This window comes from Chiloscyllium plagiosum, chromosome 42 (assembly GCF_004010195.1).
Source record: "Chiloscyllium plagiosum isolate BGI_BamShark_2017 chromosome 42, ASM401019v2, whole genome shotgun sequence".
NCBI lineage: Eukaryota > Metazoa > Chordata > Chondrichthyes > Orectolobiformes > Hemiscylliidae > Chiloscyllium > Chiloscyllium plagiosum.
In genome coordinates, this window is record NC_057751.1 from 3,692,216 (window position 1) to 3,708,866 (window position 16,651).

The 16,651-nt window shown below is 43.2% G+C and overlaps 1 protein-coding gene across 6 annotated transcripts in view; it reads right to left on the bottom strand.

Annotated features, from left to right (window-relative positions):
- Positions 1-16,651, bottom strand: part of LOC122543027 (phosphatidylethanolamine-binding protein 4) — a 465,175-nt gene that overhangs the window by 120,244 nt on the left and 328,280 nt on the right. Inside the window, exon 6 of one of the 6 annotated variants that reach the window (XM_043681211.1) lies at positions 8,226-8,450. The exons of the other annotated variants lie outside the window; for them this stretch is intronic. Coding sequence (XP_043537146.1) covers positions 8,413-8,450 — 38 coding nt within the window. The 3' untranslated portion in view covers positions 8,226-8,412. Of the gene's footprint in view, positions 1-8,225; positions 8,451-16,651 lie in introns of those variants that run through there. 6 annotated transcript variants of the gene reach the window in all.

Consider the following 16,651-nt stretch of genomic DNA (forward strand, 5'->3'; position numbering starts at 1 on the left):
CGCCTCATCTTCCGCCTAGGAACCCTCCAACCACAAGGGATGAACTCGGATTTCACCAGTTTCCTCATTTCCCCTCCCCCCACCTTGTCTCAGTCAAATCCATCGAATTCAGCACCGCCTTCCTAACCTGCAATCTTCTTCCTGACCTCTCTGCCCCCACCCCAGTCTGACCTATCACCCTCACCTTGACCTCTTTCCACCTATCGCATTTCCGATGCCCCTCCCCCAAGTCCATCCTCCCTACCTTTTATCTTAGCCTGCTGGACAAACTTTCCTCATTCCTGAAGAAGGGCTTACGCCCGAAACGTCGATTCTCCTGTTCCCTGGATGCTGCCTGATCTGCTGCACCTTTCCAGCAACACATTTTCAGCTCTATCTATGTGAAGCAAACTCCAAAGAATTATATCCCTGAAGCCCGAGATCCCTCTGTTCTACAATACTAACCAAGGTCCTACCATGAATTGTGTAAGTCCTATGCCGAGTTGTTGTAGCAAAATGCAATACGTCGCATTTATCCACAGAGAGATTTACAAAATTATGAGGGGCATGGATAGGGTAAATAGGCAAAGTCTTTTCCATGAGGTCGGAGAGTCCAGAACTAGAGGACATAGGTTTAGGGTGAGAGGGGAAAAATATAAAAGAGACCTACGGGGCAACTTCTTCACTCAGAGGGTGGTACATGAATGGAATGAGCTGCCAGAGGAAGTGGTAGAGGCTCGTACAATTGCAAAATTTAAAAGACATTTGGATGGGAATATGAATAGGAACGGTTTGGACGGATATGGGTGACGTGCTGGCAGGTGGGACTAGATTAGATTAGGATATCTGGTCGGCATGGACAGGTTGGACTGAATGGTCTGTTTCCATGCTGTATATCTCTATGACTCTGCAACTTGCCCACCACCGACGTCAGGCTCACTGGTCTATAGTTCCCTGGCTTGTCCTTACCACCCTTCTTAAACAGTGGCACCACATTTGTCAACCTCCAGTCTTTCAGCACCTCACCTGTGACAATCGATGATACAAATATCTCAGCAAGAGGCCCAGCAATCACTTCTCTAGCTTCCCACAGAGTTCTCGGGTACTCCTGATCAGGTCCTGGGGATTTATCCATCTTTACGCGTTTCAAGACATCCAGCACTTCCTCCTTTGTAATATGGACAGTTTGCAAGATGTCACCATCTACTTCCCTGCAGTCTGTATCTTCTATATCCTTTTCCACAGTAAATACTGATGCAAAATACTCATTAAGTATCACCCCCAGTTTCTGCGGCTCCATACAAAGGCCACCTTACTAATCTTTGAGGGACCCTATTCTCTCCCTAGTTACCCTTTTGTCCTTGATGTATTTGTAAAAACCCTTTGGATTCTCCTTAATTCTATTTGCCAAAGCTATCTCATCTACTCTTTTTGCCCTCCTGACTTCCCTCGGGAGTATACTCCTACTTCCTTAATACCCTTCTCGGGATTCACTTGATCTATCCTGTCTATACCTGACATATGCTTCCTTCTTTTTCTTAACCAAACCCTTAATTTCTTTAGTCATCCACCATTCCCTATACCTACCAGCCTTTCCTTTCACCCTAACAAGAATATACTTTCTCTGGATTCTCGTTATCTCATTTCTGAAGGCTTCCCATTTTCCAGCCGTCCCTTTACCTGCAAACGTCTGTCCCCAATCAGCTTTCAAAAGTTCTTGCCTAATATCATCAAAATTAGCCTTCCTCCAATTTAGAAGTTTAATTATTCGATCCAGTCTATCCTTTTCCATCACTATTTTAAATCTAATAGAATTATGCTCACTGGCCCCAAAGGGCTCCGCCACTGACACCTCAGTCACCTGCCCTGCCTTATTTCCCAAGAGTAGGTCAAGTTTTGCACCTTCTCTAGTAGGTATATCCACATACTGAATCAAAAAATTTTCTTGTACACGCTTAAGAAATTCCTCTCTCTGTAAACCCTTAACATTATGACAGTCCCAGACTATGTTTGGAAAGTTAAAATCCCCTACCATAACCACCCTATTATTCTTACAGAGAGCCGAGATCTCCTTACAAATTTGTTTCTGACTTTCCCTCTGACTATTAGGGGGTCTATAATACAAGCCCAATAAGGTGATCATCCCTTTCTTATTTCTCAGTTCCACCCAAATAACTTCCCTGGATGTATTTCCAGGAATACCCTCCCTCAGCACAGCTGTAATGCTATCCCTTATCAAAAATGCCACTCCCCCTCATCTCTTGCCTCCCTTTCTATCCTTCCTGTAGCATTTGTATCCGGGAACATTAAGCTGTCAGTCCGGCCCATCCCTGAGCCATGTTTCTGTAATTGCTGTGATATCCCAGTCCCATGATCCTAACCATGCCCTGAGTTCATTGCCTTCCCTGTTAGGCCCTTTGCACTGAAATAAATGCAGTTTAATTTATTAGTCCTACCTGCCCTGACTATTTGACTCACTTCTGTTCTCAACTGTACCAGTCTCAGATTGATCTCTTTCCTCACTATCTCCCTGGGTCCCACCTCCCGACCTTACTAGTTTCAATCCTCCCGAGCAGCTCTTGCAGATTTCCCTGACAGTATATTAGTCCCCTTCCAATTTAGGTGCAATCTGTCCTTCTTATACAGGTCACTTCTACCCCAAAAGAGATTCCAATGATCCAAAAATGTGAATCTTTCTCCCATACACCAGCTCCTCAGCCATGCATTCATCTGCTCTATCCTCCTATTCCTGCCCTCACTAGCTTGTAGCACCAGGGGTAGTCAGATATTACTACTCTCGAGGACCTCCTTTTTAAATTCCTGCCTAACTCTCTGTAATCTCTCTTCAGAATCTCAACCTTTTCCCTTCCTATGTCATTGCTTCCAATGTGGACAATGACCTTTTGCTCGGAGAAAGTGAGGACTGCAGATGCTGGAGATCAGAGCTGAAAATGTGTTACTGGAAAAGCGCAGCAGGTCAGGCAGCATCCAAGGAACCTCCTCTATATTGGGGAGACAGGCCGCCTACTTGCGGAACGTTTCAGAGAACACTTCTGGAACACCCGGACCAACCAACCCAACCACCCCGTAGCTCAACACTTCAACTCCCCCTCCCAGTCCAAGGACATGCAGGTCCTTGGACTCCTCCATCGCCAGACCATACCAACACAACGGCTGGAGGAAGAGCACCTCATCTTCCGCCTAGGAACCCTCCAACTACAAGGGATGAACTCAGATTTCTCCAGTTTCCTCATTTCCCCTCCCCTCACCTTGTTTCAATCCCAACCCTCGAACTCAGCACCACCTTCCTAACCTGCAATCTTCTTCCTGACCTCCTTAACCTCCTTCCACCTTAACCTCCTTCCATTTCCAACGCCCCTCCCCCAAGTCCCTCCTCCCTATCTTTTATCTTAGCCTGTTTGGCACACTCTCCTCATTCCTGAAGAAGGGCTCTTGCCCAAAATGTCAATGACCTTTTGCTGGCCCCTCTCCCCCGTGCGAACATTCTGCACCCTCTCTGAGATATCCTTGATCCTGGCAAGCAGGAAGCAACACCCCATTCTACTTTTTCGCTGCTGGCCACAGAAACGCCTGTCTGTACCTCGGACTACAGAATCCCTGAACAAAATTGATCTCTGGAACCCGACGTACCGCTCATTGCATGAGAGCCAGTCTCAAGACCAGAAACTTGGCTATTAGTGCTACGTTCCTCTGAGATTCCATCACCCCTACATTTTCCAAAACAGCACACCTGTTTGAAATGGGTATTGCCATAAAAGACTCCTGCCTTAGGTGCCGACCTCTCTCACCCTTCCTGGAGTTAACCCATCTATGTGACTGTATCTGACAGTTTGCCCCCTTCCTATAACTGCCATCCATCACATACTGTTGCTGTTGCAAATTCCTCATCGCTTCTAACTGTCTCTCCAACCAACCCATTCGATCTGATAAGATCCGCAACCAACAGCATTTATGGCAGGTATAATCCGCAGTAACCCTTAAACTCTCTTTAAACTCCCACATCTGACAAGAAGTACATATAACTCTACTAAAGACCATTTTTGCTCCTTCACAATCTACAGACCCAGAAAATGACACCGTCTTATTCCTCTACAAACACTGCCCCAGGTTAAATGAATAGTTATGGCTTATATTTTAATCAAGAGATATATCTCCAAAAACATAATCAAGAAATAACCCACTCTACTCACTACTGCAGACTTTCTGTAGGCCACACTTAAAACAACGATTAACTTATCTGATTCTGTGCTGTGAACTTCGCCCAACAGTTCCTCCAAGATCAGTTGTGAATTTCACTGTTTGTTAATTTTGCCAGATGCACTCCGACATCCAGTGATACATGAATTCAGACAGCAAAGGGCAGTGTCAGTTTCTTTCTTTCTTTCTCTCTCTCTTTCTCTCTCCTGCACTGACCTCACCATGTGCTTCCTTCTTCTGTCCTTCTCCCTTTTAAAACTGCAGTTGTTTTGACGTTTTTTTCCAAAGTTCCAAAACAGTGCAACAGCATATGAAACAGTAATTGCTGCTCCTGGAATTCGAGGAAATCACCTCCAGCACCTAAAATACCTCAAAAAAGGAGCAGCTTTTTTCCAGAAATTTTTCCCGTCCTCCATCTTGGATTACCCAGAATCCTTCCTTACTTGGTCCTAACACAAAAATCGAAATTGTTGGAAAATCTAAGCAGATCTTACAGTATCTGCAGAGAGAAATCAGAGGTAACATTTTGGGTTCATTGACCCTTCTTCAGAACATCATTCATCAGAAACCTTTTGTTTTTTTGTCCTTATTTTGTACTGCTTCATAGAACATAACAGTACAGTACAGACCTTTCAGCCCTTGATGTTGCGCCACCCTGTGAAACCAAGCTGAAGCCTATCTAACCTACATTATTCCATTCTGGCCCATGTGCCTTTCCAATGACCATTTAAATGCCCAAAACGTTGGCGAGTATACAACTGTTGCTGGCAGTGTGTTCCATGCCCCTACTACTCTGAGTAAAGAAACGACCTCTGACATGTCCTTTATCTATCACTCCTCAATTTGAAGCTATGCCCACTCGTGCTATCCATCACCATCCTCGGAAAAAGGCTCTCACTATCCACCTGATCTAAACCTCTGATTATTTTAAATGTCTCAATTAAGTCGCCCCTCAACCTTCTCTCTAATGAAAAACAGCCTCAAGCCCCTCAACCTTTCCTCATAAGACATTCCCTCCATACCAGGCAACATCCTCATAAATCTCCTCTGAACCTTTTCCAAAGCTTCCCTGTCCTTCCTATAATGTGATGACCAGAACTGTACACAATACTCCAAGCAAGGCCGCACCACATTTTTGTACAGCTGCAGGATGACTTCTTGGTTCCGAAACTCGATTCCTCTACCAATAAACGCTAACACACCCTATGCCTCTTGAACAGCTCTCTCAACCTGGGTGGCAACTTTGAGGGATCTATGTACATATGACTCCGAGATCTCTCTGCTCATCTACACTACCAAGAATCTTACCATTAGCCCAGTACTCTGCATTCCTGTTACTCGTTCCAAAGTGAACGACTTCAGACTTTTCCACATTAAACTCCTTTGCCACCTCTCAGCCCAGCTCTGCAGCTTATCTACATCCCTCTATAACCTGCAACATCCTTTGGCACTACCCACAACTCCACCAACCTTAATGTCGTCCACAAATTTACTAACCCATCCTTCTACGCCCTCATCTCGGTAGTTTATAAAAATGACAAACAGCAGTGGACCCAAAACAGACCCTTGCTGTACATCACTAGTAACTGAACTCCAGGATGAACATTTCCCATCAACCACCACCAATTTCTGATCCAAACCGCTGAATTGCCCTCAATTCCATGTCTCCGTATTTTGTGCATAGCCTACCGTGGGGAACCTTCTCAAATGTCTTACTAAAAACCATATACATCACATCAATGGCTTTACCCTCATCCACTTGTTTGGTCACCTTCTTAAAGAACTGAATAAGGTTTGTGAGGCACGACCTACCCTTCATGAAACCGTGTTGACTATCCCTAATCAACTTATTCCTATCAAGATGATTATAAATCCAATCGCTTATAACCTTTTCCAACACTTTACTCACAACCAACGTAAGGTTGGTACTTATCAGGATTGGCTCTACTCCCCTTTTTGAACAAGGGGACAACATTTGCTATCCTCTAGTCTTCTGATACTATTCCTGTAGACAATGACGGTATAAAGATCAAAGCCAAAAGCTCGGCAATGTTCTCCCTGGCTTCCCAGAGAATCCTAGGATAAATCACATCTGGCCCGGGGGATTTATCTGTTTTCACACTTGGCAGAATTGCTAACACCTCCTCCTTGTGAACCTCAATCCCATCTAGTCTCGTAGCCTGTTTCTCAGTATTCTCCTTGACAACATTGTCTTTTTCCAGTGTGAATACTGACGAAAAATATTCATTTAGCGCTTTTCCATCACCTCTGACTCCACCCACAACTTTCCACTACTGTCCTTGATTGGCCCTAATCTTACTCTAAGTCATTCTTTTATCCCTTATGTATATATAGAAAGCTTAAGGGTTTTCCCTGATCCTATCTGCCAAAAAGCTTCTTATGTCCTTTTATCGCTCATGTTAGCTCTCTCTTTAGGTCTTTGCTGGCTACCTTGTAACTCTCAATCACCCAAACTGAGCCATCACATCTCATCCAAACATAGGCCTTCTTCTTCCTCTCGACAAAGATTCAACTTCCTGAGTAAACCATGGCTCCTGCTTTCGACAACATCCTCCCTGCCTGACCTGTACATACTTATCAAGGACACGCAGTAGCTGTTCCTTGAATAAACTCCAGATTTCTATTGTGCCCATTCCCTGCAGTTTCCTTCCCCATCCTATGCATCCTATGTCTTGACTAATCGCGTCATAATTGCCTTTCACCCAGCTGTAGCTCTTGTCCTCTGGTGTATACCTGTCTCTTTCCATCGCTGAAGTAAACATAACTGAATTGTGGTCAATTTCACCAAAGTGCTTACCTACCTCCAAATCTAACACCTGGCCAGGTTCATTACCCAGTACCAAATCTAATGTGGCCTCCCCCTTCTTGGCTTGTCTATATAGTTTCATTTCGAACTGGCTTATTGACTGGTTTCTTGCCTCAGAGAGAGTGAATCATTTGTCAGCAATGCTGGGGTAATTAATGGATGGTTTTTCGACAGCGAGTTTCATAGTACACTAGCACTCGAACGCAGGTTAGTACACATGAGCACCTTAGCTCGCAAGTACAAATAGACCAGAGTTGGAAACTGGGTTTAACACTCCATCGTTGTACATTCTTGAAAGGGGAAAGCACCACCTGCCTTTGGCCTTTTATCCTGTCATGTTCACAGTCTGAGGTATTCAAAGGATATTACAGTTCAGCTTGAAATCCATTTCTCCCTTTGAAGTTTCCTTGACACTTTCAGATGTAACATTCCAGGTTTTATTTTTGCAGACAGCCACTGAATTTACATCTGTAGCCATCAGTTGGCTGTGTCTTCTATTTAAAAAGAACACATGCTGCAACTACAAGTTCTAGAGGTGATCGAGGGTTATGATCCATGGTTATGTGATTGTTAAGGAGTGCAGACAGGTTGCCAAAATGGTAGGTATTTGGAAAAGGCAATGGAGCCTTTTGAGTAAAACTAGAATAGATTTTTACAGGTAAACAAAATGAGTGAAAATATACCCCAAATGGTAACATTTTCAAGCAGTGGCAGAAGAGGATGAGCAAAGCATATACACAGATTTTCAAAAACAGGATTATGGGTGTAAAATGCTGCAAGCAAAGCAAATGGAATGGTGACTTTTTTTTAAACAAGGAGCACTGAGTTCTGAGCCAAAAGACATAGGATTCAGTGTTAATTTTTCCCCTCCCACTACCCTGGCGGAGCAAATTGAAGGCATAGATAAACAGATATTTTAAAGCAAGCATCTGAAGGCCACAAAGAGTGATGTAGAGGTTTTGACATTCTAGACTATCAGGGAGTTTGGGGGTTTACGCTTTTGCTAAAAGTGGGAGCCTGGGAGAAAAGAAGACAGTCCCAGAACTGAAAGAGTAGAGAATGTAAACAGGGATGAAGAGCTAGAAGAGTGTTGTATTGGGTAGAAAGGGGAAAGATTTTTTCATGAAAAACAAAAAAAAAATTTGACACCAGTGTGCTGAGGGACAAGGATACACAGCAAATGAACAAGGATAGCAGCGGTGGATGTCTTTTATTGTGTTAACAGACATATGCAAATGAAAGCTGTTGATTTACTTTACATTGGTAGGCGAACGTGAGGACTGCAGATGCTGGAGATCAGAGCTGAAAAATGTGTTGCTGGAAAAGCGCAACAGGTCAGGCAGCATCCAAGGAGCAGGAGAATCGAAGTTTCAAGCATAAGCCCTTCTTCAGGAGGCTTTGGTCGGCTGCTTTTCTATAAAATGGACTTCAGGAGGAAATGAAGAGCATCGTTTTAGAAGTTATGGCAGAAACATAAAAGGGGATGTAATCATGCAAGGGTTATTTGAATCGTCGAGCTAATGACAGAAACTGAAAGTGAATCAGAGCAATATTTAAAAGGAGGAAAGTCCTAAAAAGGATGGGAAAACACCTCAGAAATAAAATTAGTTAGCTCCAAAGTGAGCTCACACTTGCAAGGGAACAATGGGTTGAAACTCTGACAATCCACTCTTATAATTCTGATTCAAACAAATCAGATAGCACAGTTCAATAAAATTCAAGAATGCTGCTGCATTTCATTGAATTTATTGCGACACAATGGCACATTTTTGTGGCAGTGTGTTTGGTACAGATAGCCATTTCTTTTCTTGTGTTCAGATCAAATGTTAAATAATTCAGTTGAAAGACCGAATCAACGTTTTAAACAAGTCGCTATCTCATATTATCAAGCATTTTACATTTTTCTGCAAATTAGACATGCATAAATAGTGATGAAAGTCAAGAATGAAAACTTCCTTTATCCTTCTAACATAGAGCCAAAGGAAGGAAGCAATATCTTACTGATATCATATTTGTGTCAGCTTTACCCAACTACACTGATGCAACATAATTTGTCTTAATCTACAGCGAACATTGAAAGAAAATGCCCCCATCACCCCCTTTATCTAGAGCTCCCCCTACACCCAACCCCAGTCCTGAAGAAGGGTTACACCTGAAACACTGACTTCTTCACCTTCTGATGCTGCCTAGCTTGCTGTATTCTTTCAGCCTCATGCCTGTCTATATTAAGTAACGGTAGCATTGAGTTTGGTACTGATCCCACAAGTAAGGTCCCAGGTGCAAGCACTGGTCCATGTTGAATAAGCTGATTTCAAATGGAGTCTGTGTGAAACAAAGCCAAACTATATTTTGATCAAATAGTTTTTCACTCCCCCCGCTAGTTTATGAAGAGCAGCAATTTCTTATCATGGTTAAAAATGCAACCGGCTTTTGTGAATGTCACTTTTAAAAATAAACACTGCTCCATATGTTTCAGTGGGTTTGCAAGCTGTGTCATTCTTGGTGACTGCAAATGTCACCAACAGCAGTTCCTTAATGCAATTACAATCTGAACACTGCGATATTGATATTAAGGGTTATAAAGAGTGAAGACAGGGTATATTAGTGTAACCAAAAGCATCATGAAGGCTTGGGACAAAATATCTCCAAGAGCGTGACAAAGACTCAGGATTTTTCTGACGAGTATGTCACATTATTCGACACATTCTATGAACATGACATCAAATTCACTCATAAAACTAAGAATCATTTCATAAAAAAGGAACTGAGATATCCCATCCCTTCCAGTCCTTCAATGAAGTACACGAAGATAACATTTTGCTCTCGACTGAATTTCATCCAGTCACAAGAGTCATTCAGCATACTTTTGTAAACATGGAACTTCAAGATTAATAAAAACCTTTCTAGAGTAAGTGAAACTCCACAGAAGATGTCAATCTTGCTGATGAGTCACAACTTCCAGTGTTGTTAACATTCAAGAGATAACACAATTAGAGTTTGCAGTGGATGGTAGGGTCAGCCAACTTGATCAGGATCTAATATCAGAGATTGGTAAAGGATGGCCATTTGTGGATAGTGAAGCATTAGTGTGCGAATATTAGAGACTGGGATAAGATGCTGGATGTTCAAATATGTAAACAAGGTCCTTTTATCCAAGAAACTTTAATTTTGAATGCCCGATCTCCAATTGTGTTGGAAAATATTGGGCTTAGTTTTCTGATTTGTTTGGCTAATTGTGATTGGCGGGTTTGGGAGAGTGATTCTTGGTGAGTTTTCTTGCTGTTCAAATCAAAGTAACTGCATTATTTGCCATTTCAGCCCTTATTATATCACATTGAGAGGTTTACATAGCTCACTGATTGCCAGATTTCCAGACTAGCTGGGACCAAAATCAAAGAAGGATGGGAGCAAAAAATACCCTTATCAGTCTGTGTGCCAATTCACTGGCTCCATTCCACCTCTGGGTCATTTTTGTGGCCATGGGATTTGGAAAAGGACAGCAATGAACAATCTTACAGGAAGTGAAGATGAATCTCCAGGATTCTGCTGTGTGGAATCTTGGATAAAATTCACAGGGACTGCAAAAGGGATTTTGATTTTTGCTATTTTCTGTCTACCATATTTATAGATATTGAAAAGGGTGGAGAAAAAGACTGTTTGGATGACAGTCAAGCATTGTCCATGCAAAGTAAGTCTCCTTGTTTTCTCATTGATGTTGGAATGCAGTGTATCACAAGGATGGACGCAGTGGCCAATACTGGCTGGAGCTTGGGAGCAAGTTATGTGATGAAACCTTCAGGAATGTATTTCATCACAGTTTGCAAACCTTAGGGAGGAGGGGCAGGGCTAGCCAATCAAGAATCAGGTTTTAGAGGGGTTGGAAGGCAGTTTAAGTAATTGGAAGCATGTTCCTGGCTGCCGACTGAGCATAATTCTTCATGCCCCAGTCATTTAGATCCCATCTGATGGTACAACTAGACAAGTTAGACCTCAGAAAGAAATCTAACTTGATAGATCATTTTGTTTCTTTTAGTTGACATGGTGATTGGTCAATAAAACACTGTCACGCAAGTCTGCAGAGTTTCTTTAACAACAGAACAGAGGTTGAGGACAAGACAAGTTATCTGGATGAAGAAGGCAGGTTAGGAAAATCAACAATTATTCTGAATTGAAAACAAACTCATGGCCGTCGATGGTTACCCAACCTACACCACAATAAATACATTTCCATGAACACACCATAGGGGTTGACAGCCACCTTCTTTCAGAGCAATGCTGAAGTTGTCGCTGTTTCACAAGGTCCTCAAGATTACTTTGAAGAGAACCTTCACAGAAATGAGCCACGTTCATCTGAGTTTATGATAAAATTTACCCTGTAAAAATGGTGTGTTGCAAGGTGGATTTTGCACACCAATCTGATCACATTTACTCAATAATGAATGTCCTAAGAGTTACACTGACTATCAATTCAGATATGGTCCTGCAGTGTAGTGCCCTTGCGTACGCCTGAAGCTACATATTTGTACGCAGAAAGATTCTGTACATTTACTACACCTGCTTCAACTTTATAAAATTAGGGACAACAATTCTCAGGTTCATACCTCAGTGCAATGTCATAGTCAACCTTCTTGGTTTGAATTTAAAGAAAGCTTGACAGTTAACGGTCACTCATCATCTGACTGGTACATTCTGTGTGGCAAACATGGCTAAAAATCAGGCTCATCCAGGTGACCTCGGCACCAGAAAAGACAACAGAAAAACAACCTTGCTGGCCTTGCAAAATCTTCCTAACTAACACTTGGATGCTAGTGCCAAAACTAGGAGAACTGTCTCACAGACTAGTCAAACAATATTCTGGCATTGTCTGGAAGGTATGATTTCATGCGAATGACAACATCCCAGCCAATACTATCACTGTCCCTGGATACATCTGTCCCACCAACAAGACACACTGGTGACACAGTGGAATACAGGCAGGAAGAAGTTGCCATGGGAGTTCTCAACATCGACACCAGACTCATGAAGTCTCTTGGCTCCAGGTTAACCACAAGTAAAGAAACCTTCTGCTGGTTACTCAGTACCTTCCTCACTTGGCTGATAAATATTGAACAATGCTTGGAGGCAGCACTGAGGATGGAAAGGCACAAAATATACACTGACTGGTGAATTTCAGAGTCCATCAGCAACAGTAGTTCAGCAGCAGCACTACTAATTGAGCTGATCAGACCCTGAAAGACTCAGCTATTAGATTGGGTCTGCCACAGGTGGTGTGGGAACCAGCAAGAGGGAAAAACATACTTGACCTCATCCTTACCAACGTGCAGCTGACCCACCTGTCAGCTACAAATGCATCCACCCATGACAATACTGCTAAGAGTGACCACTACACAGTCCCCATGGAGGCAAAGTCCCACTTTCACTTTGAAAACACTCTGTATTGTGTTGTGTGGCACCATCACTATGCTAAAAGGAACAGACTTTGAACAGATCGAGCAACTCAAGACTTGGCATCCATGAGGTGCTGTGGGCTATCAAAAACAGCAGAACTTGACTCCAGCACAATGTGCAACCTCATGGCCTGGAATATCCCTCACTCAACAATTGCCATCAAGCCAGGAGATCAATCCTGGTTCAATGGAGAGTCCAGGATTGCATGCCAGGAGCAGCACTGGGCATCACAAAAATGTTGAAATTTGGTGAAACTACTGAACAGGACTAATTGCATACCAAACTGTATAAACAACAAGTGATAGAGTTAAGCAATCCCACAAACAATAGATCAGATCTTAGCTCTGCAGCCCTGCTACATCCAGTCGTCAATGGTGGAGGACAATTAAACAACTCACTGGAGCAGGAAGCTGCATAAATATCCCCATTCTTACTGATAAGAGACACCAACAGAACAGTGAAAAGTATAAGGCCAAAGCATTCACAGTATCTTCTCCAGTGAAATTTCCTCCAATTTCCCCCGGATCACAGATGCCAGTCTTCAGACAATTTAATTCAATCTATCGGATATTCAGAAATGGTTGAAAGCACTGGATGCTGAAAAGCTATGGGCCCTGACAACATTCTGGCAATAATATTGAAGACTTGTGCTCTGGAACTTAACCATCTCTGAGCCAAGCTTTTCAGCACAGACATCTACCTGATGAATTAGAACATTGTCCAGCTATGTCCTGTACATAAAATGTAGGACAAATCCTACCTGGCCTTCCGCTTCTGCTTGTTCATCAGTTAATTGATGAAGTGTCATCAACAGTGCTCTCAAGTCGCACTTGCTTCGCAACAACCTGCCCACTGATACTCAATTTTCGTTACACCACGGCCACTCAGTTCCTGTCCACATTACAACCTTAGTTAAATGTGGACAAAAGAGGTGAATTCCTGAAGTGAGGTAAGAGCGACAGCCCCTGATATAAAGGCTGCATTCAATGGAGTACAGCAGCAAGGAGTCCTTGCAAAACTGGAATCAATGAGAATCAAGGGACAAACTCTCCACTGGTTGGAGTCATACCCTGGCACATGTGAAGGTGATTGTGATTATTGGAGGTCAGTCATCTCAACATCAGGACAGCTCTGCTCTCAGGGTGTTCTCATCAGCCTAAATATCTTCAGCTGCTTCATCAGTGACCTTACCTCCATCAGAAAGTCAGAAATGGGATGTCCACCGATGATTGGACAATGTTCAGCCCCATTCATGGATCCTCAGATAATGAAGTCGTCCATGTTCAAATGCAACAAGATCTATACAATATGCAGGCTTGGGTTGACAACTGGCAAGGAACATTCGCGCTTTACAGTGCCAGGCAATGATCATCTCCAATCAGAGACAATCTAACCACTGGCCTCAACATTCAATAATGTTCCTCTCACTGAATACACCCCTTATCAACATCCTGGGGGTTATCTTAATGAGAAATTCAACAAGACTCACTATGTAAATACAACAGCTACAAAAGCAGGTTAAAGGTTAGGAAGACTACGGTGAGTAACTCACCTCCTGACTCTCCAAAGTCTGTCCATCATCTACAAAACATAAGTCAGGACTATGATAGAATACTCCCCACTTGGCTGGTTGGATGAAGATTCAACAACTCTAAAGAAGCTGAGATCATCAAGGACAAAGCAGCCCTCTTAAATGGCACTGCAAGCACAAGTATCCAGTCTCCCCAACATCAACACTCAATGGCAGCACTGTGTACTATCTACAAGGCGCACTGCAGAAAAATCACCAAAGATCTTTTGACACCACCTTCCAAACCCACAACTATTTCCATCTAGAAGGACAAGGACACCAGATATATGGGAACACCACCACCTGTAAGTTCCCTCCAAACCACTCACCATCCTGACTTGGAAACGTATCGCTGTGCCTTCACTGTCGCCACGTCAAAATCGTGGAATCCCTTCCCTACAGGCATTGCAGGTCTGTCTGCAGCACATGGACTGCAGAAGGTAGCTCACCACTACCCTTAAAGGGTAACTATAGACACACAATAAATGCTGGCACCATCCCACAAGTGATTTAAATAAAAGTAATTGGTTAAATTGGATTAGACTTGTTCTCTGTGGACTTGTCACACCTGAGCACTTTTCCACAATGGAGGGTTTATGCCAGTTTATAGCTGTACTGGATAACTTGACTAGAAGTGTGATTAGTTCTCCAGAACAAGTTTTTAGTTCTTCGGTAAGCTCCATTGCCTTTTTAGCATTCAGCACACTCAGCTGTTTCTTGATATCACGTGGAGTGAATCAAATTGTATTATAACAGCCATCTTGTGATAATAAGGACTTCAGAAAGGTGCTGAGATGGATCATTCACATGGTACTTTTGGCTGAAAAAACTGGGAACATTTCAACTTGTCCTTTGCACACTTATATTTTATTTTGAGGATGGGAGATGCTCATGTAGCTGTCTTCTTTACACATTTTTGAATCTCTACCACCATTCTAAATTGGATGTGTGATATGAACAATTGATTGTGGAATAATTTCATTCTGTCAAAAGCATGTTCCTATTGTGTTTAGCATTATTGCAATCCTGTGTTGTAGCTTCACGAAGCTGGCACTCATTTTCAGAGGCAAAAGACTGTTGTTGGAATAGTCTTTCTTTCCACAGATAGTGCCAGACCTGCTAAGTTTCTCCAGCAATTTCTGTTTATGTTTCAGATTTGCAGCACCTGCAGTTATTTATTTTTATTTAAATTTCTAGCTTGTGAACACTGAGTGGATATCCTGCAATTGTCCACAATCCCTAGCACTGCTATTATCCTTATACAGGTCCCTGTGTACCTAGACAAACAGTCTCGAGCTGCCCTACACAATGCAGGCTAGTGAAAACTAGCACCACGTTTTGTGGGCAGGGACCTGGAAGCCCTGCTCAAAACGGTGGTGCACAGGCCTCTTCCCCAAGATGAGCAGAGGAGGCCACAACACCACATCATGCCTAGACTGAGGTTGCCACCAAGGTTCAGTGCAGCCTCAGCCATCCTGAGAAAAGCACAGCAATGTAGGAAGAGGTCTGTGACCTTCTTCACTCTGGCAGTGGAAGTGCTGCCACCTTCTCTCCAATATCTCACACTCATTCTACATCTGCTATTCATTGTACTCACCTCCCAAAAAGGCTCAGGCTCTCCCATTCACATTGATTCCAACAGTATCTTCTCCGACTCGCTGTCACCCACTCCAACCCTGACACCATCAGGCCTTCTTCAGTTCCTACTCACTCGTTCTGGATGCCTCCCCACTTAGATAGAAAGTAACGGCTGTGCCACCCACTTTTATCTCCCATAACATCTGCCTCTCTCTCAGTTCGGGAGCAAACAGGCCACAATAGGGCAGAAAGAATCAAGACGGATGGCATTCTGCCTGTCATTTGACTCCTCACCACTTCCAAGGAAAGGATCCTGACTGTGACTGCATTGATTGACCATGGTCAAGTCCCTGGACTGGTTTTGGAGACTGTCCTTGACTTAGTGTGTCAGCATCCCATGACTGAAGGCAATCTATCTTGATTTGATTTGACTAAGGACTGCTGACAACCATGACAATCTTCTCAGCTTTAAGTCTGCACAGAATAACAAGGCAAGACAGGAGTACTCTGACGCCCGAATCTCTGAATGAGGGGGACAATGCATAAAAAGGAAAGGCAATGCGATAAAGCAGGCAACATCAGTAGGCTCAAAGTGAGCACTCTGACTGTGAGCAAACAGACCAGAGATGTTCCTTAGGTAAAAACAATGACTGCAGATACTGGAAACCAGATTCTGGATTCGTGGTGCTGGAAGAGCACAGCAGTTCAGGCAGCATCCAAGTAGCAGTAAAATCGACGTTTTGGGCAAAAGCACTTCAGCAGGAATACAGGCCTGATGAAAGGCTTTTGCCCAAAACGTCGATTTTACTGCTCCTCGGATGCTGCTTGAACTGCTGTTCTCTTCCAGCACCACTCATCCAGGGATGTTCCTTGGTCCATTCGGTGAGCTTGGAGCTTGTCCCTTCATGCAACGTGTTCTCGCTGCAGAAGTGCAATAATATTTGCTGGTGCAGCATAAGATACAGCACTATAGTGCAGAACTGTCCTGTTGATGGTTCAGAGATGTGCCATGAGGCTTCCGAGAGGTTGGT